Genomic DNA, 26,399 nt, shown 5'->3' with positions numbered 1-26,399 from the left:
CTAACACAGTCCATCTCACAGCCCCAAGATCATGACCTGAGCCAAATTCAAGAGTCAGATGCCCAACCAACTGAGCCACCCAGGTTCCCCAGCAACTCTTTTCTGAAAGGAGTATTGTGTTTGGACATGATTAGCCAGCTGAGCCAGGTGATAAAACACCCTAAACTCATGCATGTGGACAATGGTACTTCCTTATCAACCAGCGATGCTACAATATGAAGCTTTTACTCTTGTGTTCATTGGGCGTATCAACATATAAAAAGTCTTGAGGTGCTAGGATAATAATCAATTAGAAAGCTAAGTATCATGAAGTTAACACTTCAAAACTAAGCACAGTGCCCAGAGATTGCTACCAGAAATTCGAAGGAACTAAAGTTTTAGGGCCCAGAACCGTCAGAGGATTTCATGTAGGCGGAGCTTGTGTGGGACAAGTGGTTAGGTCTGTTAAGGTTAATTTCAACTTGAGATTTAAGATCCCAGGGAGAAGCTATGCTATTTATGTATGATTCAAGAGTCTTCCACTTGGGATAGAGGTAGAAGTTGGTTGGATGGTAAATAAAAGCAGTGATACTCTGTTAGGGCTGTCCACAGGGACCTTTTATCATATAGCCGATGCACTCTTCATATTTGCCTTTTCATTCTTTGTTTAACAGCTTTATTGAAATATAATTCATACACCGTGTAATTCATCAGGTTAAACTTTGCACTTGAGTGGTCTTTTAGTATTTCACAAGGGTATGCAGCCCGCAGTGCAGAATTCCTTGCATTTTGTCATCCTAGAAGTAGAACTCGTAGGCTTTTCATTTTTACAGAAGCTCTACTTAACTCAGTGTGGCTGACTTAACCTATTAGTATTTTGTTCTACTTAAGTGTTTTGGGTCCCCAAGCTTAGTTTATAATATGGAATGTAATGTTGCCCACATTGCTTTTTTATAGTAAGCAGATGCATTTTCTTCCCTTTAAGTGTTGTTCATCCATCAAAAGTAAGAAATAAATATGTAAAAATAACAGAAATAGGCTGAATTTCTTATTCCCTCCTCAGGTAGCAAATGGAAGTTCAGCCCCACTCACCTTTTCTCACCTCAGCTTTTCATTTCTCTGAGAATATTCTGGAATTTTTTTTCCCACCAAATTCTTCTTATCCTCATTTCTTAACTGTCATAGAGGAGGATCTTAACTTATTTTTCTCTTTAGATAATCTCCAACCTAAAAATGGAATCTGGGGCGCCTTCCTGGCTCAGTCAGTAGAGCATATGACTCTTGATTGTGGAGTTGTTAAGTTTGAGCCCCACGTCGGGTGTAAAGATTACTTCAAAATAAAATAGGTCTTTAAAAAAAGTAAAAAATTAAAAAGTAATTAAAGTGGAATCCAGTCTGAATTAAATGTAATAAATGTTCACGGTTTTTCAAATGAGAAAAGGAGGATCTTGAGGCTGGGTGATACTTCAGTTCTACAGGCCTTTGGCCCACTTAAGCATTTGGGCACTCTGTAGTAAATGGTAAATTTCTGGAGGGTAAGAGCTGTCTTGTTTTATATTTGTATCTTCCTACCATGTCTTACATAAAACCTTTCCTGTAGTCTTATGCATAGTAGTTGAGTACAGAATGACTATTAAGTAGAAGGGATATGAAGAAATAGTGTCTGCTACACTATCTGACTCTTTAAAAAGTTTGCTAATCCCTGATCCAGACAGTTCTCATATTTGTTTCTTCTAATCCATTCCTATTGTCAGGGCCCCGTTTTGGTTTCTGATTCATTTTGCTCTGGAATGTTACCTCTTTACTGATATTATTTCTTTTAATTTTCCCTCCACCCTGCATGTGCTTCCAAAATGACTTGATGTACAGATTTGGTCATGTCTTGTCTCCCTGTGGTCTGGAGGGTTAAGTTGTAAGCTGATTGTTAGGAAATTCTGGGCCCTTCCATGCTTTTGGCTCAGTTCCCACCACTACCCTCTCAGTTGAAGCTCCAAATATTGTCATTGCTGAAAGTTGTATTAGTGCCTTTTTGCATGCTTTCCCATCTGCCTTAACACCTTTTCCCAGCCTTTCTCCTGGTACATATGGATTAATCTTTCAAGTCTCAGCTCTAATGCTACTTCTGCCTTGAAGGCATTCTTGACTTTTTCTGGCAGACCTCCGGATTCTTTCCCTGGGCGTCCACAGTTATAGACATAGCCAACTTAAGCATTATTATATCCAAACTATGATCAATTTAAGCAGTCTGTTCTGCTAAATTTTGTCTGTCTCTGTTTGGTTGTGTTACCTGCAAACCATTGTTACTCTTTGTATCCCCAAAAGATAGCACATTTGTTGGATAAATAAATGTAAAATTAAAAATTATATTTTAGTATTTTATGTCATTAAGTTTGCTTACCTGATATCTTGAGATTATTTAGAGTGAAACTAAGTTTAAAATTTTTTTTCTGGGGCACCTGGGTGGCTCAGTGGGTTAAGCCGCTGCCTTCGGCTCAGGTCATGATCTCAGGGTCCTGGGATCGAGTCCCGCATCGGGCTCTCTGCTCAGCAGGGAGCCTGCTTCCCTCTCTCTCTCTCTGCCTGCCTCTCTGTCTACTTGTGATCTCTCTGTGTCAAATCAATAAATAAAATCTTTAAAAAAAAAAATTTTTTTTTCTGTTCATTGAAGAAAAGTAAAAAAACACTCCAACGATATTATTTTCTTAAAGGTTAGACTTAATGAAGCAGAAAAAAAGTACAAAGATATTCAAGATAAACTGGAAAAGATTAGTCAAGAGACAAATGCAAGAGCACCAGAATGTATGGCATTGAAAACAGATGTTACTGCTAAGAAAAGGGTCTATAATGAAGCTGAGGTGAGAGAAATTTTCCAGCCTGGAATATTAATGCTGCATATCAAACACAAATACTGTTCATTTACTTTTAAAAGTAGAGTTATTGCAATTAGATAGAAATCTGTGCTGCTTTCAGACTTTAAAAAATAATGGTTTCATATGGCCATTTATGTACTTTGTTTTAAAAATATATTTTTGCATATATTTAGCCTCCGATATGAAGATTTGGCAAAAGTGGATTTGAATGGGATTAATATATTTTTTTATCTTACCAAACTGTGTCTAATGTTTTGTCAGGTTTTATATAATCGTTCTCTAAACGAGTATAGAGCATTAATGAAAGATGATGAGCAGCTTTGCAAAAGAATTGAAGAACTAAAGAAAAGGTAAGGTGGTTACTTTGCCATGTTCATGATTGCCTCATTTTGTAATACAGCCAAGTTGCAAAGTGGAGTATTATATTTTCCATATTATTTCTAAAGGAATTCTGTCACATAGCTTTGTATTTTTTAAATGTTAAGTTTTTCACTTAACATTTTCCATTTTGGATTATTTATTGTTAGTACCGATCAATCTTTGGAACCTGAACGATTGGAAAGGCAAAAAAAAATATCTTGGTTAAAAGAGAGAGTAAAAGCCTTGCAGGATCAAGAAAGCTCAATCAATCAAGAGATCGAACAGTTTCAGCAAGCCATAGAAAAGGATAAAGAAGAACGGATCAGAATTAAGTAAGTTTCAGTATCCTTAGAATGATTTTTTTTCAGTGACTTGAAAATCAGATGGTTTGGTCTTTATATGAAGAGAAAAAGCACGTTTTATTGTGGTTGTTGTTTCTTGTATTGAATAAGTTATCTTTTAAAAATCACTTTTCCCAGACTTTTCTAACACCTGTAGAGCTGGGCCACTTCTGGGATTTCTAGTCCTCATTCCCATGGCATCATTTCTTTTTTTGTGCTAAGTTTTAAGGACTTGAGACTATTTTTCTCTAGTAACACCATCATTTTCAAATAAAGAAATCTGACTTTAGTCTTTAAGGTAGCTGGGTCATTCACTGATATGCAGGTGTTGGGGGAGAGGCTGGATATTTCTGTATAACTATATCTCATATCTCTTCTGTTTTTCACTTTTATTTTTTAGGGGAGAAGAATTAGATGTCAAGCATACACTGAGCTATAATCAGAGGCAACTGAAAGAATTAAAAGATAGTAAAACTGATCGACTGAAAAGATTTGGCCCTCATGTTCCAGCCCTTCTTGAAGCAATAGATGATGCCTATAGACGTGGGCTTTTTACGTGTAAACCCGTGGGTCCTTTAGGTATTTGTCACCATTTGGTCAGGGCATAAGAAACATTAAAAATAAGGTTTATTTTCAGAAAGGGTCTATTGAATCTAGTTTTAAAACTTATCAAAAAGGAACATAATTGTATGTGGATTTTAATTGTATATATTTTAGGATACAGGGATAAAAATCACTTTAAACTTTATAATTTCCCTTTTGCATTTTTAAAGCATAAGAACTTAGAAAAAGGGAAAAAAAGCAAGAGAACTTAGGAAAAGGAAAAAAAAAAACTATTGAGTTGAATAATCTGATCTAATTTTTTTTCCTGAATGAATGAATAAACAAATGAACTAATTTGAAAATAATTGGTTAGTCAGAAAATCCAGTGGCAGTAATATAATCAGAAGGCCCCTCACCACCTGCGTGACCTTTATTAAATGACTTATCTTCTTAGTTTCTGTTTAGGTTGGACAACATTATTTCTAAGTCCTTTTTCAAGTATAAATCCTGGGTTTATTGAATTATCCCTATCATAGATGAGATTAAGAAATATATGTATCTGTTGAATTCTCCTGAGGTGTTATCTCTAATTGTGTAATATCGTTAAGTGAAAATGATGCTGTCAACATAAAAATGCTTTGTTGTTAAAGTATTGTCTTACTGTGTTTGTACAGCATTACACGCAGTATTAAGTATTATAGTAAAGTCTGTTCATATAAATGATATGTACCTCTATACCAGGATCTGTTTCAGTGGATGAGGCACTTCCTCATCCATTCCTGAAGTACCAATTCCTGGTATTTTCCTCATCCAAAAATACCAGTGTTAATCAGTTTTACAGAAAATAATAAAGAATCTGTAAACCTTTTGGTTTACTTTCCAAAGTGCCGTTTGGAGGCTCGAGTAGTATACACTTAAACCGAAAAACCTCTGTCGGTTTACACTGGAGTTACTGAGGCAGTTCTTTTCGCAGGATTTGAAGGGTTTTCACCCCAGTGTATCCAGTGGATATGTGGGGATCTCCCATATAGTTAACATAAGATCTGTAATGTCATTTAAGCTTCTTTATGTGAAAATATTTTGAAGTCATTTATGAACTGTTATAAGAAGATAGTAACATTAATATTTCAAAATAAGTATTTATGGGCCTTTTAATAATTTTCTCTTGCCTTTAGGAGCTTGCATTCATCTTCGTGACCCCGAACTTGCTTTGGCTATCGAATCTTGCTTGAAAGGACTTCTGCAGGCCTACTGTTGCCATAACCATGCTGATGAGAGAGTTCTTCAGGCCCTGATGGAAAGGTTTTATTCACGGGGGACCTCACGACCACAGATAATAGTTTCTGAGTTTCGGAATGAGATGTATGATGTAAGACACAGGTGAGGCATTGGTAGCTAAATGCCATTTCTGGTTTGGTTAATCATGTCCAAAATCAGAAAGAATTAAGACATATTTACGTCAACCAAATCTGTAGTACTAATTGATGAAATTTCATCAAGCCACTTCTTAAACTTCAGTCTAGGCATTGGAGACACATAGATAAATAAGACATGCTCCCTGCCCTTGAACTCCTTAAACGAGGTCTATTAATGGGAGTCAGGAGAGGGGAAGAGATGTGGTGTGGCATAGAAATTATACTGAGGGAAGTGATACAGACCACAGCAAATTAAGGGGTATGTGGGGTCGGGGTACTAAGGAAGAGCTTTGGCGCTCAGCACTCATAGTTCAACTCTCAAGGTGCTTTGCAGATTCCATAAAGAGCTGTGGTGGTTTTCTTTGATAACCCCACCAAACCTTCTCAAGGACACAGTATTTAAACTGGCCTCTTTGCTAACTGCTGATTGGCTAGTCACTTTACTTTGAAGTATAATACATATTTTCCAATTTATTCTTCATCAGCTTTGATCAAATTGGATCACAAACTGCAGATGTAGTTCAAATGAAAAAGAGTTTAATTATGTTCTACATTAGTGGGCAGGTTGGCAAAGAATGTAGAGAAAAGAGGACAAATGATCAGTCTTCTAACCTGATGAATTTGTCAAGTGACAGAGAAGGGTTAACTGCCTTCTAAGCAAGAGAATTCTATATGCAAGACGCATAGTGAGAAGGCATCATAAATTATTCTGCAAAACAATAGCGTTTGCATTATAGACAGGAAGGGGCGGGTTAGAAGTGCTATTTAGAGGGCGCCTGCATGGCTCACCTGGTTGTGTTTCCAACTCATGATTTTGGCTCAGGTCATGATCTCAAGGTCATGAGATCAAGCCCCATCTGGGGCTCCACGCTCAGCAGGGACTCTGCTTGGGACCCTCTCCTCCTCTCTCTGCCCCTCACTCTGCTTGCTCTCTTTCTCTCACTCTCTCTCTCAAATAAATAAATAAATCCTTAAGAAAATAATAAAAATGAAAGCACTATTTAGGACAAAATCAATAGAACTTGTTACTTGAATGTAAGAGAATGTAAGAATTGAGGATGACTGCTAGGTCTCTGACTGGAGCGACTACTGAGCAGGTATGCGCATAACTGGTTTAGGAGAAGTATAAGGAAAAAGTGGATTTGTCAGAAGTGGATGAGTCCTGTTGTAGAATTGCCAATTTTGAACTTTTAGGCTAGAAATGAGGATTTGGGAGTTCAAGGTAAACTATTTACCCTGTCTGCCTGAAAATATGACCCCAACATTTCTGGCTCTGGTTCCTGATTTCTAAAACCTGATAAAAGTGACATTTCGGTTGTGCTGCCAGACAGCGTTGCTTATGGTAAAGTTGTCCCCTGACGGGCTAGCGGCATCTAGAGTGAGAGACCTCTGAACAGCTGGTAGAAGGCCAGTATGCTGACTGGCAGGTTTCCCTGTGGGGACCTTGGAAACTGTCCCTGGGAGATTGCTGGGAGAGACTGGCTCCTGTGAGGAGTATCCTCCTGCACCGGCACTGGGCTTCAGGCACCGGGGACAGGGGTCCTGAACAGCTGCGGGGACTGCTCCGTGACCCGCTGCACAGACTCCCATGAGTAGGCACGCCTGGCATGGCCCTCCTGGCACGCCGTGTTTCCCTGTATCTTAGCAGTGTGTCATTCCGTGAAGGGCTGCGGGGTGAGCTCCATTTGTGCAGCATGAGGTCACTGCTTAGAAATAGGGGAATCTGTGTGCTGAGGACAGGGCCTCAGCCATTGGGTAGGTTTGGGAGAGTGAGAGAGGAAGCAGAGCCAACATCCGCTCAGCATTCAAACCCATGGTGGCTCCGGGACTATTACCTTTTTAGTAAGTTTGAGGAGAGAATGTGTACTGTTGGACTAATACTCCATTTGGATTTGTTAGAGCGGGTGGTTCTTACAGATGAACAGGGAAGCAGTTGAGAAAGTAAAGTTCATTCATTCAGTGGCGGTGAGGCGTAGCTGGGGAGGGAGGACCGTGAGGCGTGGGAGCAGCTCTGGAGGTCTGCCGGCTGCGGGCAGAGAGCAGGTTGAACAGGCGCGGGAAGCCGGGAGGGCTGCGGTGGGCTCCTGGTGACAGCGGGAAGTCGGAGGTCCATGGTGCAGCTCCAGGGCATTCACCCTTCAGAGTAGTTTGCAATTACGCTGAAGTTCAAGTTGGTGGCATAGTAGAGGAAGTCGGATGTTGACAGAATATTGACAGGTCGGGTACGTTTAATATTCTCTCAACTTCATCTGCCTTTACAGACGTTTTGGAGGGGTGATTTTTGGTGAAGAACTTTATCGGTATATATTGTGATTCCAGCACTAAATTTTAAAATTGGGCATGTTATTTTAATGTGGAAAAGAGCAGGAAAACACCCTTGGAACATTTAAAATGAATCCGGTGTATCAGGCTCACATTAGAGAACCTCAGCAGAGGAACCTGGGGGAGTGTGTAGCTCCCCAGGAGATCTGGGAATAGTTTCCTTTCCTATTAAGATGCCTTTGTTCCCGGGACGCCTGGGTGGCTCAGTGGGTTAAAGCCCCTGCCTTCGGCTGAGGTCATGATCCCAGAGTCCTGGGATCGAGCCCCACATCGGGCTCTCTGCTCAGCAGGGAGCCTGCTTCCTCCTCTCTCTTGGCCTGCTTCTCTGCCTACTTGTGATCTCCGTCTGTCAAATAAATAAATAAATAATCTTAAAAAAAAAAAAAAAAGATGGCTTTGTTCCCTCTGAAGTACAGGCTGCCGAAGTGCTCGGCCTGCTAGCCACGCATAACCGTGTCTGCATCTGTACGTCCTGTCCTGCTCGGCAGAAGAGATGCTATTTCTCTCAAAAGCTCTTTATTCTACATAGGCTCTGAATTGCATGCTTTCTTACCTGGTTTGTTGGACTGCTTTTTTTAATTATTTCACTTCTGTCCTGAACCTTAAACTTTCCTACTCCATTGACTTCTCTCCATTTTAAGCATCCTAGGCCAGTGGTTTGCCTCCCCCATCTTAAGAACAAACTCCTTTAAATTAGAGAATATTATTATCAATCTCATGGTTATTATGAGGATTCAATGAGCTGATATTACTTATAATATTCTTAGAATGCCTAGCACATAATATAAATGTTCACTATTTAAATAAAATTCACCTCAGGGGCGCCTGGGTGGCTCAGTGGGTTAAAGCCTCTGCCTTCGGCTCAGGTCATGATCCCAGAGTCCTGGGATCGAGCCCCACATCGGGCTCTCTGCTCAGCAGGGAGCCTGCTTTCTCCTCTCTCTCTCTGCCTGTCTCTCTGCCTACTTGTGATCTCTGTCAAATAAACAAATAAAATCTTAAATAAAATTCACCTCTTACAGATGTTTTCAAATGTTATCAGTTATTTTCCGTTGTCTTATCTATAGTCACACATTAAAAAGACAGATGTATATAAAATTAAAGTTTGAAAGTACTTACATATTATTAATATGTAATTTTTTAGTACTTACATATTTTTGTCTCCTAGAGCTGCTTATCATCCAGAGTTTCCAACAGTCCTGACAGCTTTAGAAATTGATAATGCAGTGGTTGCAAACAGCCTGATTGACATGAGAAGCATAGAGACAGTGCTTCTGATCAAAGTAAGATAAGATGCTTGCTCAACTTTGTATTACTTTTAAATTTCCAAAACTGAAGTTGGTTCTATAAATTCTGCTCCCCGTCTAGTCTATATTATGAAGTTGTTAATATGTTTTACCACTGTACTTTTACCTCATAGGAAGCTACAGAATAATATAGAACTGGTTTTTGCGTTTTCTGCCTAAGGGAACTTTTATATTTTTGGCTATTCCTCAGTACAAGTGTATTCACAAATACATATTATTTTGGTGAATGATACTATAATTTTTTTGTGACTCATTCTTTCTTGATTGGCTGCCAAATCCATTTTTTATTTACCCTTATAGATAAGTATATTATTATCCTAATTTTTAAACAAATACTCTCCTTGTTATTTTATGAGTTCATTATCTTAAAACTTCAAATGTATTATAAAATAAATCAGTATTTACTTTTCATCTACTTATGTATTTTTATGAACTTGTTGGATTAGATCGTCATTGGCGTAAATTTGTTGAGAAGGAACAAGAAAATTCAAAATAGATCTAATCAAAACAAACATAATAGAGTTTGTTTTTCTCATTAACGGAAACTGAGAAATAATGGTATCAGTAATTTAAATGTATATACAGTGCATGTGTTGCAAGGTCATATTGTAATTATTTGTGGTCCTTGCTCAGTCATATTTTAGAAGGATCCTTGAAAGGAAATAATGAAGTCCTCTTGTCGGTCCTCAGAGGTTGGCGAGGCCTCCATAAAGCCTGATGCCTATTTTACTTCTTTTAGGGCTTATTTCCAGGCTTTCCTCCACATAATTCAGTATCTTATCTTTTCTTGCTATTTGCTGTTCACTCACATCTTTCTTTTCAGGCTGTGAAAGTCATTTAGAAAAAGTAAGATTTGCGTGAACTCTGGTCTAAAGTAAATATTTTCATGTGAAAATGTACTTAAAATTTTCACTCTAATGGGTAGCAGCATTAGAACTTAAATCTCTTTATCATAAAGCCTTGCTTACTTTGTTGTTCTAAAGGTTATCAGTTTTAATTCTTTGAATTAATGAAAGTTGTTTTTAAAGTTCTTTTTTTAACCTCTGGAACTATTTTATTTAAGTTTAAATGTTTAAGTAAAAATACTTGAATCTTAAAATAATGATAGGTAACATTTTGAAATTGTGTATCAGGAGTGCTATGGCATAACTTAAAAAATGTCTTTTCCCCCCCTCTATTTTTTTAGAATAATTCTGTAGCTCGTGCAGTAATGCAGTCTCAAAAACCGCCCAAGAACTGTAGAGAAGCTTTTACTGCTGATGGTGATCAAGTCTTTGCAGGACGTTACTATTCGTCTGAAAATACAAGACCTAAATTCCTAAGCAAAGATGTGGATTCTGAGATAAGGTTAGTGTCAGTGTAGCATTGCTTTGGTATCCTGCTGCTTCCTGTAGGGTTTGGTTCCCTTCGTATTACTCTATTGTAGTTCTTTCAGGGAAGGATTGTGAGTAATCTCTTTGGGCTTAAAAAATCATTTAGCTGGATGTAGAATTCTGGGTTGATGGTTGTTTCCCATCATCACTTCGACAACAGTATTCTGTGCTAAGAGCACCAATTGTGTTTCCTTGACCAGCTGATCTACAAGGACATAGGAGCTGAACTCAGAACGTACATCAGCTACACCACTATCCCGTCATTTAGTTTTGACTTTGCTCAGTGAGAGTACAAGTGTGCTGGTTTACATTCTGGCTCGAGTTCATATTCTGTCTCTGACTGTATTTTGAGTTGCACTGTTCTAAAAAGATCATTTGGCATAATTAGAACACATATCTAGGAAAAACAGAGCTGCCAGAGGAGACAAAGTGAGAAGTTGAACAAAAAACTAGTAAGTGTATTTAATGAGATTCACAAGCATTGCAGAAAGGATTTTTGGTACCAAAAAAAACGTGATTTTCTAACCAAATTCAGTTGACAGATTGATGAGTTGGAACTAAATTAGTGACCTGTAAGACCTTGAATAGAAGAACTCAGAACTTAAGTAAAATAAATATCTAAGAAAACTGAGTAAAAGTGAAAGTATTCTAAATGACTTAGATATGTAGGAGAAATGAGAGTTTTGTTGATATATATTTCTTGTTTTCAAATAATATTAGTCATTTTTGTATAACTTTGAGAGCAGCATGAAGAACAATAGCCATAATGGATATCAGAAAGTTTGGTAAAACTTCTTATTTAGCAACAGAAAAAAGTTGAATGACTAGCAACTTGGTGTCATGGCACAAAGCACACATTTTACATTGACGCTGAGTCTTAGAGGATAGATATATGAATATGCTGTATAAAAGTGACCTGTAAAGTGGTAGGTTTTTTCCATTGTGCCATGACATTTAAATCCAGTCTTCCTAATTCTTAACTGGGTAAGACTAACTTATATGGTATCCAAGCAGACATGAGTGCAAATGTATAAAAATATGGTCGTGTTACGCTATGTTGTTCACATGTTCCTTTGAACAAAAATTGCCTCGTGTATTTGTGTCCTGAGTCTTAAAAAAAGAAGTTATGGCATTATTGGAAAAGATTGTAAATAAACCCCAATAGTGAGTTGGGGTCTCTGATCGCAACATTTAAGAAATAAACATTTCAAGTTGATACATGGCTTCATTTTTTAGCTGATAGTATTCATATTAATATGTAGGGGACACATCTTTTGTTTCAAAAGGCTGTTGAACACTGGTTTTTTAAAAAATTGTTTCCCACATTGATAAACTTTATTAATTGTGAATATGCTGTTCTGGGTATTATGTTAATTTATGTTAATTTGTTAATTATATTGATTTAAGTCAGACAGAGAAAGACAAATACTGTATGATTTCAGTTACATGTGGAATTTAAAAAACAAAACAAATGAACAAATAAAACAGAAACCGACTCCTAGGTAAGGAGAACAATCTGATGGTTGAACAATCTCTCTCCAGAGGAGAAAGGGATGAGGGGATGGCTGAATGAGATGAAGGGGATTAAAAGGTACAGATTTCCAATTGGAAAATAAGTAAATCTTAGAAATCTAATCTACAGCATAGGGAATATAATTAATATTAATGATTATTCATATTTTAACAACTTTGGTGACTGACGGCTGCTAGATTTATTGTGATGGTCGCTTCATAATATATATAAATTTTGAATCACTGTCTTGTACACCTGAAACTAATGTAATATTATATGTAAACTGAAAGAGAGAAAGAAAAAGGCTAATAGCTAAAAAAGCCACGTCTGAAAAAATATAGGAAGGAGATGAAGGCACTGAAGGAAATAAAATTCCTGGATTTTCAGCAAAAAACAAAAACAAATTTAAAGAAGTAAAAGGAAGAATACACCAAGTTTAATGGTATTTTAAATGACTTTCGTGTCATCTGTTTTGACCTGAACCAGTGTGATAGTTGCCTGATACTTTGAAGTTTAGAAAAATTCACTAGTTTTTTTAAATGCAGAAAAGTACAAATCAGGAAACAAAAGTAGCTCATTATCCTGTTTTTCCATAGTCCTGTTGACATTTAAAAAAATAATTAAAAGGAATATATGCATATGGCGAGAAAGTTCGAACAGTGTAGGAAAGTATACGGAATGAACTGTTCTCATCACTTTGTTACAGTTGTTGTTAAAGATTTCACTTATTTGAGAGAGACAGATAGTGAGAGAGAGCATAGGCGGGGAGGAGAGGGAGAAGCAGGCTCCCCCTGAACGGGAGCCCTAGGCAGGTCTCCATCCCAAGACCGTGGGATCATGATCTGAGCCACCCAAGCAGATTATGAGCGTATCAATACGCTGCTTCTCCGGTTCCCTGTTGATGGACGTAGGAGTTGTGCACCATTTCCTCTTACAACAGTGCTGCAGCGAGAACACACATACGTGCATCTCAGCATAGTTTTGGAAGTGTGCAGATCTTACTTTCTTAATAGTGGAATTATCCCAGTGTGGTTTCCCATGATGAAAGTACACAGAAGGTGCGAGAAAAATGTCTAAGGTAGCTCTCCGAATAATTCCAGTACAGTTACTGCTTACATACAAGATCAGAAAATAAAAGTTTACCTGTGGATTTTTGAATTGTCAAACTACTGTTACATATTTAATGTAATTTTCCAAAGTGTGTTTTTCAAATTTATTCTTGCATTTGTTCTATAAAACAGATATTGAATGAGTACTTGATGTGCCAGGTCCTGATCTGGGCACAAAACGCTGCACAAAATAAAGTACAAAAAATTCCTCATCCCGGAGCTTATATTAAGAAGGTGGGCAGAGACTGTAAACGAATACTAACTCAGTCAAGGGCTGTGGAGACAGACGTAGCAGAGTAAGGGCTGGAGACTGAGGAGTGTACTACCTGGATGGGCAGCTCTGGAGCGTGTGTTCATCCCACGCAAAACGGCGTACACACACTTAGTTCAGTTGTTGTACCTATTTCATTGGTAGCAAAGGTTCTTGCTCCATGTGAAAGTTATTTAAAAACTAAGGAGGAACACTATATGAAAGTGTGTGACAGGGACACCTGGGTGACTCAGTTGGTTAACCATCAGGTCATGATCTCAGGGTCCTAGGATCGAGCCTCACATCCTCAGCGGGGAGCAGAGGGAAAAGCAGGCTTGTGCCTTCTCTCGCTATCTCTGCTGCTCTCTCTGTCTTATTCTCAAATAAATAAAATTTAAAAAAAAAAAGTGTGTGAAAGAATTCATCCTAGCCAGCAAAAAGGAAGTTGTACAATTTAGCAGTTTTCGGGAAACAGTAAAACAGAATATTGTTTGTGCTTATCTCACTGGTTTTTATTTTTGGTTTAGGCTCTCGGTTTCAAAGTTTGTTTACTTGGTAAATATTCTATTGTTTTTAGTGAAATTACCATTTGTTAGTATAGGCATAGATGTATATATGGCAATTCAGGTAATTCAAATATTTCTTATTACATCTTGAGGAGCCATCTTAAGTTCTTTTATCTGGCCCCATTTTTACCAGAAATACCACAACTCTTTTCCTCCTTTCCTCATGTTTATCATTCATTCAGCTGACATTGAGTCTTTTTCTGATTTTGAGGATTCTGGCAAGGTAACAGAGTATTTCATCAATTTTAAGCTGCCCTGTTATTAAAAAAGAAAAAAAATGCTGCTAATTGAGCCATGAACTGGAAGATGATTTCAGAGATGTTAAAATGTGGGAAAATATGCATCTTACTAAAATGTGGCCAATACTGGCAATTAGAGACAAGTTTTTAACTGCAAAGGTGGTTCTCTCCCACCAGGCACATGACTTTGGGAGACAGGTGCTTGGGTCAGTGAGGCAGGAACAGGTGACTTCTGAAGACAGTGACTGCTGTCACAGAGATGCTTTATGGCTTTGGCATCCGCTGGCTTTTTCTTCCATCTCTTTTCATTGTCTCTCTCTCCATCCCTCCCACTCCCTCATGTTTGGAGCATTTACCTAGCGACAGCCCATGTTGATCTGTCGAGTTTCTCTGTTTCACTTCTCTGTGCTTCAGTGTCTGTCTTTCTGTGTCCCTTAGTTGGTCCAATTGAGGGAACCTTTAAGAACACAATTTAGTTGTCACTTCTCCCAGGCTCATTCCTAGGTTCCTGTAGTTCTGAGGATATAAAGTGTCATGTTGACATTTTAACGTTACAGTTTATTTCCTAGGGTTTTTTTTTTCCTTTTGTTTGAATCCTTCTGTTTCCACCTCTGCCTGTCACTGCGCATGATGCCTGCCACAGAGAAATCATAAATATTTCTTAATGAAATGAGTCAACTATGACTCTGTTTAGATTCTCCTGAAATCTCTATATTTTCATGTTGTTAATTACTCGGTAGGAATATAGAACTGGTTTAACTGAACAGAGTTGCAAATAAGCTATCACAAATAAGCTCTTCCTTGTAAAGATCTAAAGTATTTGTAATTTTCAGAAATAGATTTAAGGTGTTTTTTTATCCTCTCCTCTCTGCCCAGTGACTTGGAGAATGAAGTTGAAAATAAAAAGGCCCAGATATTAAATCTTCAGCAACATTTGTCTGCCCTTGAAAAGGATATTAAGCGCAATGAGGAATTTCTTAGAAGGCGCCAAATACATTATAGAGAGTTAAAGGTAAAAAAAAAAAAAAAAAAGTCCTTTTGTTTTTCTCAACTTACTACTTTGCAGTTATTTTCAATTTCCTACCATTCATTTAGTTTTAGAGGAGCAGTTCTCAGACTTTTTGCCTCAAGCCCCTTTACAGTCTTAAAAGAGCTTTCATGTGTGTGGGTTTTACCTAATTATTAAAAATTAAGGGACGCCTGATTGGCTCAGTTGGTTAAGCAGCTGCCTTCTGCTCAGGTCATGATGTCAGGGTCCTGGGATCAAGCCCCTCTCTACTGGGTTCCAGCTCAGTGGGGAGTCGGCTCCCTCTGCTCTTCTCTTTATTCATGCTCCTGCTCTCCGTCTCCCTCTCTCAAATAAATAAAATCTTAAAAAAAAAAAAAAACTTTAAGAATATTTATTGGTGTACTTAACAAAAACTCATGTGTTAACAAAAATAACATTTCTATGGATATTTTTCTAAAACCAAATATTAGTGAGAAAATTGACATTTTTGTATTTTTATAAATGATAAAAAGGGTGCATAGTGTCTTAGTGTTTTTATGAAAATAGTTTTGACCTCATGACCCCTTGAAAGAGTCTCAGAAGCACCAGGGCGTGCTGGGTCATACTTTGTGAAGCACTGTGTTGGAGTAATCTTGCCGTAACCTCAATCTGGGTGTTTCAGAAAAAGATTTTCTTGATGAATCCAACACTGTCATCATTTTAAATGCTAAGATGGAATTCTTCCATCTTTTTTTCCATGGGAGTGGATTAGTCATAAGGGTGATAGCGGCAGACTTTATACACAACTTCCTTTTGTTCATTTAATACTAATGTGTCTCTTTCATTAGCTACAGAACCCCCTCTGTAACAAAAGCAAATAAGAACTTTGTGGATTAGGGGCGCCTGGGTGGCTCAGTGGGTTAAAGCCTCTGCCTTCGGCTCAGGTCATGATCCCAGGGTCCTGGGATCGAGCCCCGCATCAGGCTCTCTGCTCAGCAGGGAGCCTGCTTCCCCCTCTCTCTCTTTGCCTGCTGCTCTGCCCACTTGTGATCTCTGTCTGTCAAATAAATAAATAAAATATTAAAAAAAAAAAAAAAAAAGAACTTTGTGGATTAATATATCCTTTCTGGGGTTTTGTTTTGTTTGTTTTTAATTAATTATTTATGAAGATTTTATTTTTTTAACTAACTCTACACCCAGCGTGGGGCTCAAACTCACAACCCTGAGATCAAGAGTCACATGCTCTATTGACTGAGCCAGCCAGGCACCCCTTTAATTTATTTTATGTTACTAAAGTTGAAATACCTTTCTTTCAGGTAAAAATAACAGAAAGTATGTCTGAAATTCGGGAGCTTGAGAATATAGAAGAACACCAGTCTGTAGATATTGCAACGTTGGTAAGATTCTTTTCCTCAGTTTAAATGTAGTGTTAAAGGACAAAACTATCATTTATGTTAATAGCACCTTCTTTCAGCCTTTTTTAAATCCTTTCAATTGGAGCTAGTTTTTATGACTGCTGTCTTCATTTACGAATAAGGTAGAAACTACCTGGCTTCTGGCATTTAAGTTCCTTAGTGTTTTGTATATGTAACTTGCATGTATAATAATTGATTTTGTCTTCTACTACATGTAATAAAACTATCAAAGCTTAAACAGTATGTTTCTGAACAGTGGCCTTTTAAACCAAACTGCCTAGCATAGTATATTTCACAGTTAATCAGTATTAGTATTAAGGGATATCTCTTAGTCAGTTGTAGCTGTGCTCCATATTGTTGGGTTTTTTTTCTGCTAGAAACTGGTTTTCATTTTAATTTATCACACATTTTTTACTCTTTTTTTTTTTTTTCCCCCCTCCAAGGAACTGTGTATGACATTCAGCTTAGCTTCTCTGAGTTACAGTAAGCAGTGCATTAGGTAGATTGGGTCTGGTTAAAGTGAATAATTATTTATTAAGTATCCACTCTGCACCAGGCACCGTGTTAAGTGCTGAGAGATATCACAGAGAACAAGACATAAAGTGTGTGGGAGCTTTCTGGGAATGAGAATTTGTCTTCATTTGTTATCAATAATTTTGTTCTCCACTGTTTATTGTTCTGCTTTAATTCCTTAGATTTCTTAAAGGTATGGGCTATGTCTTGGTCATTTTTGTTTCCTCAGCATCTGACTTTTGCTGGGGCTAGTTCAGTACACTGCATTTTGAAAGACAGTGTAACTAGATAAAATAAAAGTTCTTTTCTTTGTTGATGACCTCAAGCAGAGTATAGTTTAACTTGTCTCCCAAATGTCCATCTTTTTGTTGAGTCATTTTCTTGTACTTCCTGATTAACAACTAAGGGTATGAAAATATACTAGTGTTCTTTGTATTTGTCTTTCATCAGATTGCCTGGAGCCTGTAGTGTGTCCTCTCTCTGAATTTCGTACTGTTTTTCTATTTCATAACTTAAGTATTTTAATTAACTCCATATGCTCTGTAAATGTAACCAGGAAGATGAAGCGCAAGAAAATAAAATCAAAATGAAAATGGTTGAGAAAAATATGGAACAACAAAAAAAAAATATGGAACATCTTAAAAGTCTGAAAATAGAAGCAGAAAACAAGTATGATGCAATTAAACAGAAAATTAATCAGCTCTCAGACCTAGCAGAACCACTTAAGGTATATGTTATTGTTATTCTGTTATATGCATATTTTATGTTTCAGTTGTGTATCTGTGCTGTACTTGCTAGATAATTCCCTAATAGAATTCATGGTCAAATGTGAATATAACCACATAAAATGGGATATAAACCAAATTTTCGTCAGTAGGTCAGTTAGAATTAAACATTTCTGTTCATCTCTTTAGGATCATAAATTGCCAAAATTGTTCCTCCAGAAGATTACAGTTTGGTTCCCTCTTTGTTTTGTGATTTTCTTCTTTTTTTTTTAGAACCAGAAGCATGGTTATCTTACCCATCTGTTCTCTTTCTGTGCTCACCTATTCCATTGTCCCTCCTTGCGTTCCTTCAGTCATTCAGGGATTAGTTATATAAAAATAGAGTTATAGGTTAGATATAAAAGCCAACTTGAAATAAAATACCACTGAATTCTTATTTATTGATATGTCTCTGTTAATGTTCCAGCCTCAATTAAACTGGTCTTTTCTTTTTTTTAAGCACAGGCTTTTTGAAACCAAATTTAGGAAAATAAAATTATTTAATAATTAAATGTGTACATTTCCCTGTGTTTTTTATTAGCAATAGCTTATTGTCATTATCATTTTTATGAATAGTTCAATTATTCTCAGAACTTTAAATTTTTTTACAAGACTCTGAGAAACTGAATAATGTATTTTAAGGGTCTGAGAGGGGTATGTTGATGATGCAATTTCAACATAAACCCCTTTTTTTGGCAGGAAAACTCCCTTTGAATCAAAATGGTTTTAGATATTTTAATAGCTTTAAAGAATTGTGCATATAACTTTTACTATACTTGTGTCCACTGAAAATTTTAGAAAGCCTGACTTACAGGAGAATATTAAAGGAAGGTGCCAGATGTGCTGCCTAGAAAAATGGTTTGCTGTGGTCTCTCTGGAACTGCTGTCCAGGGCCTGGGGTCCTGCCTGATGTATAACCCAGAGCAACTTAACTCCTTTTTATTTGTGATAAGAATAAAAAATGGGAAAACAGACTGATAAGTTAGCTGATTAAGAAGATTGAGAAACTTAATAATAAAGTTTTTTGATTTTTTTTTTTTTTTAAGATTTCATTTATGTATTTGAGAGAGAGAGAGCACAGAAGCAGGGGGAGCATTAGGTAGAGCTAGAAGGAGAAACAGACTCTCTGCTGAGCAGAGAGTCCAACATGGGACTCAATCCCAGGACCCCTATGATCATGACCTGAGGCAGATGCTTAACCAACTGAGCCCCCAGGCACCCCCAAAAATATAATGTTTCAATATTAAAATAGTGAGGAAGGAGAATGTATTGAAGGTAATATTGAGAAAAATAATTATGAAAGCATTTGTTACAGGAAATAAGAAAAAGGCAAAAAGTCTAAAATAAAAAAGACAAGACTAGTTTTAAAAGAAAACGAAGTAAGACAGAGTAAGATAAATATTAAAAACCATCAGGAATAGACAAGGTAGAATTCAGCACTCAGGAATTAGAGCAGTGAAGTCACAACAAAGGTGGGATAAAAAAATATTTCAAATGGGTAAGGGACAGAACAGGGTGACTTAAAATCAAAATGATGAGATATGTTAAAACATCGGAAAGGAAAGATCAGCACCTAAATTACTCATCCCAGACAATTTAAAATTCAAAACAAGAAATGATGAAGAGCTCTGTTCTGTTCTTTTAGGGACCTCTAGGCTAACGCAACTCCTGGAATTGGGAGTTTGAAAAAGTTTAAGAGCAGAAAATACGGGCAGAGGGCAGTGAGGGTTCTTGATCTTAGCTCTTTGCCTTGGCTGCAAATAACTGAAAGCCAAGAGGTGAGTCCTTCAGTGAACTTGCTTGCAGTCAGCCAGCAGCCCGGAGGCTTTTCCTCCCCAGTGTCGTGTCGCACTAGCCCATCAATAACAGCAGGACCAACAGGCTAACAAAATAATTTAATTCCTGAGACACTGCCGTCATGATACATTAGCAGCTTTTAGATGTGATCTGTTTGCTTTTAGGACAACTGTTCATGTTGTGGTGAGGGTTAAAGGGCTCTGTTTAGATATATAGTCATTGAAATTTTGGTATGGGGAATAGTTTCCTCACTTTGAACAGTTTGTTTAGATTTATACTGCAAACTTAATGCTGTAGTTTTAGTTGCAAGTTGAATTTGTTGGACGGGGAACATGACCCACATTGAGCCTACTAGAAGAGATGGGCTACATTATTAGAATAGGAAGCCCCCTCAGTTTCTTTTTTAAAGATTTTTATTTATTTATTTGACAGACAGAGATCACAAGTAGGCAGAGAGGCAGGCAGAGAAAGAGAAGGAAGCAGGCCCCCCCTGAGCAGAGAGCCTAATGACCCTGGGATCATGACCTGAGCTGAAGGCAGAGGCTTTAACCTACTGAGCCACCCAGGCGCCCCGCCCTCTCAGTTTCTGATAGCTTGTTTGGATGATGGGTGATCATCTGCTTTTAAAAATTCCAATGTAATGTTTTATAGTTTTTTAAAACCTCATAATTGATACAGGTTTATATGAAACAAGTGCCAGTAATAACACTGTAACAATTTATCTAATGTCATGGAGTAAAACTGGTTTTCTGGTTTTCATAGGCATCTAAGATAGTAACATTTTTTAATGATTATGTTCCTTCTACTATCCCAGCCTATTTTTTAAAGTCTGTAACTTCTTAAAGGTTAGAAATGCTACTGGTTTAGGGCTGCTACATCAGACTTTAATTTTAGACCTAATCCCTCATAATCCTCACCTAACCCAGGATGGGTGTCGTTAACTGGCTGTTCATATCGGTAGCCCTTCATTCCGTCGATAAGATGAAATGAAATAAAATACCCTCTTGCTTCACTTTTGGTTTTAAATTTGACATACATTTATGAAGTGCGCAAGGACAGATCAAACAGTCATGGAAAATGTGGAGGAAGGGGTAGCGACCAGATCAGGTTCTTTTCATCCTATTTCACAAGTGAAGTCTGTACATTTCCACGGTTGCTGGGAGGGAAGATTTACCCGCACAAATGTGGCCTGAAACACTTTACTCTTTGGCTCCCTGAAACGAACGTGGGCATATTCAGTGTGAAAGTTCCTACCACAAATGATTCAAACATCCTGTTTCATAAATTACTCAATTTTCTAACTGTAATGTCTCCTACTACATCAGTTGCACCCACTTTTAAAAATTCTGTTTGAAGTAAAGGAACAGCTTTTCTCCATCGATGTAACCATGTTTTTAGTTTTCATAGAACCCTTTTATAATCAGGTATCTACCATGGGGAATAGTTTTTCGGGTTTTATTTGTTTTTTATTAACATATACTGTATTATTTGTTTCAGGGCTACAGATCTATGATTCATCAGTCTTACACAATTCACAGCACTCACCATAGCACATACTCTCCCCAGTGTCCATCACCCAGCCTCCCCATCCCTCCCACCTCCCTCCCCTCCAGCAACCCTCAGTTTGTTTCCTGAGATTAAGGGTCTCTTGTGGCTTGTCTCCCTCTCTGCATTCATATTATTTCATTTTTCCTTCCCTTCCCCCATGATCCTCTGTCTTATTTCTCAGATTCCTCATATCAGTGAGATCATATGATAATTGTCTTTCTCTGATTGGGGGATAGTTTATTTTTAGCAGTATGAACAAGGTGCAATAAACTCTAGTCTTAAGGTAGAAGATAGCCTATATCCTGTGTTATATGAGGTAAATATTTTCAGTTTTTAGATACCTCACAAGTTCTTTTCCTTTTGGGTTACTTCCAAATATTCTGTCTTTCTTGAGTCTGTTTTGACTGTTTTGGTTGGTGTTTATTTCTTTCTCTGTTTCTTACTGTAGCTCCTGAGGCTGACCATGATCATCACAGTGTGTATGGCTAGTGCTAGGTCCAAAAAACAAACCAACACACTGAGTAAAATTTAATTTGGTGGTCCTTAAATCAGAAGACTTTTTTTTTTTTTTTAATGATTCTTAAATATTTATTTATTTGACAGAGAGGGGGAGCAAGAGAGGGAGAGGCTGATGTGGGGCTTGAGCCCAGGCCCCTGGGATCATGACCTGAGCCAAAGGCATACGCTTAACCAACTGAGCCACCCAGGCACCCCAAATCAGAACACTTTTGAATTAAAACAGTTTTATTGAGACAATTGATAGGTAGTGAATACACATGGAAGTATAGAGTTTGATAGGTAATGACATGTATAAACTGTGAAACCACAGAGAATGGAATGTGTTCTTCACGCTCAAAAGTTTCCCCATGTCCCTTGTAATCTCTCTGTCCTCACCCCACTCCGTGTCCCTAATTACCAATCTCCTTGCTATTAACTATAGTCTACACACTTTCTAGAATTATGTATAATGGAATCACAAATTATATACTCTTACTGTTTTTTGGTTTGACCTTCTTCAGGATATAACACGTTGTCTAGCACATACGTCCACACTATATTTTGAAAGTGAATAGAATAAAAGTTACTCTTTTTGATTTTGATATTCATCTATATTTTTACTTGAATCATTCATTCCTTTTTGTTGCTGAATAGTGTTCCATTATATTTGCTATGTCACAGTTTGTTTATTCATTTACCTATTGAGGGACATACAGGTTTCCAGTTTGGGGGCTATTATAAATTGAATATTTATTTTGGGGGCTTTATAAATTAAGCTGCCTTGACCGTTAGTGTACAAGTATTTGTATATCACAGTAAATGAACAAACTATCTTCCAGTCTAAACCTTCTTTTGGTGGTTCTTAAATCCATCAAAATTTTAGTGAAGACTTTTTTTTAAGTTTTTATTTGAATTCCAGTTAACCTACAGTGCAAGATTAATTTCAGATGTACAACATAGTGATTCAACACTTCATACAACATCCTGTGCACATCACAAGTGCACCTCTTAATCCCCATCACCTATTTCACCCATCTCCCCACCCCCTCCTTTCTGGTGACTGTCAGTTCTCTGTAGGTTAGAGTCTGTTTCTTGGTTTGCCTCTCCCTCTTTTTCCCCTTTGTTTTGTTTCTTAAATTACACATATGAGTGAAATTATGTAGTATTTGTCTTTCTCTGGCTTATTTCACTTAGAATAATACTCTCTAGTTCCATCCATGTTGTTGCAAACATCAGGATTTCTTTCTTTTCTGTGGCTAACATTCCATTGTGTGTGTGTGTGCATGCATGTGTGTGTGTGTGTGTGTATATATACTACATCCTCTTAAAGATTTTTGACCTGTGTTTATTCATTGGTCTTTGATTCTCTTGTGATGTGTTTGATTTTTTTTTTTTAATTATGGGTGTATTGGCCTTATAAGTTTGGAAGTGTTTCCCCTTCCCTTTTCTGAAAGTTTTTGCAGATTTGGAATTATTTCTTTTTTACATATGGAATATACCAGCAAAGCTATCTTGGCCTATAATTTTTTTTGTGGCCTATGGTTTCTCTATGAATTCATTTTCTTTAGTTGATACTGAACTATTTAAGTTTTCTTCTTAGGGATTGTGTTGTTTCATTGACATTTATCATATGTATTGAACATGTAGTTCATAATTTTTCTTTATTGTCCCTTATTAAACTGAACAACAGAGAGAAAATAGACTGAACCAAGCAAAAGAAAAAAAAAAAAAAGAGAAAAGAAAAAAGTCTGAAAAAAAATGAATAACACTTTAAGGACTTGTGAGACTATATAACCAAAGATCTGACATTTGTATCATTGGAGTCCTCAAAAGAGAGGAGAAAGAGGACAGGGCTAAAAACGTGCTCCAAGAAATAATAGCTGCATCCTTTCCAAATTTGGCAAAGAGTCTGAATTTACATATTAAGAAAGTGAGTGAACGCCAAACAGGATAAACCCAAGATAATCCACAATAAGACACATCATAGTCAAACTTCTGAAAGCTAAAGTCTTAAAAGAACTAAGTGAGAAACCTTACCTCTATGGGAAACAAACACAATATTTGAATGATAGCCAGTTTCTCATCAGAAACTATGGAGAACACATGGAAGTCGCACATTTTTCCAGTGCTGAAAGAGAAGACCAGCCAACCCATAATCTAATTGCAACATAAATATCTTTCAGCAGTAAAGGAAAAATTGAAATATTTTCAGATGAAAGAAAACTTGGAGAACTTGTTGCCAACAGACTTGTTCTAACAGAATGGCTAAAAGTTCTCTAAATGGAAAAAAATAGAAGGAATTTTGGAACATCAGGAAGGAAAAAAAAACAAGTTAAACATATATGTAAATGCAGCAGACTTTCCTTCTCAAGTTTTTAAAATTATGTTTAAAACCAAATAAAATTTTAATAATGTCTGAGTCTGAGATGCTTCTAAAATATGTAGAGGAAATATTTTAAGACAATTATGCTAAAAAATAAGGAAGCATAAAGGGCTAGAACTGGAGGTAAGACTTGTGTATTTATAATCAAGCTGGTAAAAATTATGACCAGTAGACTATATTGTTAAATATATAAAATATATATATAATACCTGGAGCAACCACAAAAAAGCTATTCAGAGAGATACACTCAAAAGTACTATATATGGACAAATCAAAGTGGAATTTTAAAAAAATGTTTAACCCACATGAAGCAGGAAAAAGAAGATAAAAAGGCAAAACAAATGACAGACTTAAGCCCTAATTATATGAATAATTATATTAAATGTAAGTAGTCTAAATAAAAAATTGAAAGACAGATAATAGGCACAGGGCTCAGTTGGTTAAACATCTGACTCTTGGTTTTGGCTCAGGTCATGAGGTCAAGCCCTGCATCAGTCTCCCATACTCAGTGCAGAGACTCTCTGTCTCTCCGTCTCCTTCTACCCCTTCCCCCCACCAGCAGGTTTTACTCTTTATCTCTCTCTAGCTCTTGAATAAATAAATAAATAGAATCTTAAAAAAAAAAAAGACAGATATAAGCAGATTAGGTTAAAAACATGACTAGTATATATGTTATCTGCAAGGTCAATTCAAATGTAACCTATGGACAGGGTGAAAATAAATGGAAGTTGATATATCTTGCAAATGATAATCAAATGAAAGCAGGGGTAACTGTGTTAAAATCTGTAAGGTACACTTCAAAATAAAATTACCAGAGGCAGAGAAGGACATTATATAATGACAAAAGGGTTAATCCACCAAGAATAGATACCAATTGTAAATGTGTGCACCAGAACAGCACAGCTGCACCAACATATAACCTGCAAAATATGACGAAACTCCCTCAATAATTGATAGGACAGAAAATCGGTAAGGATTTAGAAAATTGAACAGCACCATCAACGTACAGGATCTAGTACTTAGAGAAGATTACCAACACCAGCAGAATACACCTCATTTTCCAGTGCCTGTGGCATGTACACCAAGATAGATTATCTCCTGGACCATTAAAATAAAAGCAGTTTAAAAGAACTGAAATTAAACAGAGTGTTTCCTAATCATAATGCATTCATACTAGAAATCTTTAATTAAAAGATCATCAATTAAAAATCTTTTAATAGAAAGATAGTTTCCAAATATGTGAAACTTATCATCCTTCTAAATAACCCAGGGTCCAAAGAGGAAGTATTGAGAGAAATTTTGAAGTGATTTGGGAAATTTACATCACTGAACAATTCATTAGAAAAACAATATATAGGGACACCTGGGTGGCTCAGTCGGTTAAGCGTCTGCCTTTGGCTCAGGTCATGATCTCAGGGTCCTGGGATTGGGCCCCATATCAAGCTCTCTGTTTGGCAGGGAGCCTGCTTCACCTTTTCTGCCTGCCTCTCTGCCTGCTTGTGATCTCTCTCTCTCTCTCTCTGTCAAGTAGATAAATAAAATCTTAAAATCTATATCTATATAAAATACATATCCTTATTATATATTATTCACAGTGACCACATGGGGTTTACTTATTCTGGAGATGCAAGACTATTTCCACCGTATTAATAGGCTGAAGAAGAGAAATCATAGATCAGTGAGGAAAAAATATTTGATAGCATTCACCCATTCATGATTTTTTTAAAAAGTCCTTGGAAAAACAGAAAGATTTTGTTCTGACACATTAAAGACCAGAAACAACCTAGTTAGCATGAAGAAGGTAAAGATGTTTGTCTCGCTATATTTACTCAGTGTAGGTAGTATTGGAAGTTCTAGCAAGTGCAATATGACAAGAAAAGGAAATAATATACAGATTGTAAAGGAAGAAATAAAACTCTATTTGATATGCCATGATTGTCTACTTGGAAAAAAAACCTCACGGAGTCTACGAGAAAACTCCTAGAACTAAAAAATAAGTTCAGCAAAGTCACAGGATACAAGATAAACATAACAAAAGCCAATTGCACTTTGATACACTGGTATATGAACATGTGGATGCTAAAATTAAAACTAAACACCTCTCACAGTTCCTCAAAAGAAGTGTTTCTATGTACATCTGACAAAATATATTTGTGTACAGAATACACACTTAATCAACCACTACTTCTGTTTCTATAGATTTGCCTATTCTAGAAATTTCATGTCAGTGAAATCATACAATATGTGGTCTTTTGTGACCGAACTCTTTCACTTGGTATAATGTTTTCAACTTTCATCCCCATTGT

At 36.9% G+C, this 26,399-nt stretch overlaps 1 protein-coding gene across 3 annotated transcripts in view; it reads left to right on the top strand.

The window, feature by feature from the left end:
- SMC6 (structural maintenance of chromosomes 6) overlaps positions 1-26,399 on the top strand; it is a 75,444-nt gene that overhangs the window by 30,215 nt on the left and 18,830 nt on the right. For all 3 annotated transcript variants that reach the window (XM_032866882.1, XM_032866880.1, XM_032866881.1), the window contains exons 11-20: positions 2,688-2,834; positions 3,111-3,199; positions 3,377-3,541; positions 3,951-4,129; positions 5,269-5,473; positions 8,999-9,113; positions 10,324-10,484; positions 15,064-15,199; positions 16,492-16,572; positions 17,660-17,830. In XM_032866882.1, coding sequence (XP_032722773.1) covers positions 2,688-2,834; positions 3,111-3,199; positions 3,377-3,541; positions 3,951-4,129; positions 5,269-5,473; positions 8,999-9,113; positions 10,324-10,484; positions 15,064-15,199; positions 16,492-16,572; positions 17,660-17,830 — 1,449 coding nt within the window. The remainder of the gene's footprint in view (positions 1-2,687; positions 2,835-3,110; positions 3,200-3,376; positions 3,542-3,950; positions 4,130-5,268; positions 5,474-8,998; positions 9,114-10,323; positions 10,485-15,063; positions 15,200-16,491; positions 16,573-17,659; positions 17,831-26,399) is intronic.

The sequence above is a fragment of the Lontra canadensis genome, unplaced genomic scaffold (assembly GCF_010015895.1).
Source record: "Lontra canadensis isolate GAN:19392208 unplaced genomic scaffold, GSC_riverotter_1.0 scaffold32, whole genome shotgun sequence".
Classification (NCBI taxonomy): domain Eukaryota; kingdom Metazoa; phylum Chordata; class Mammalia; order Carnivora; family Mustelidae; genus Lontra; species Lontra canadensis.
This window is presented reverse-complemented; position numbering and strand designations above follow the sequence as displayed.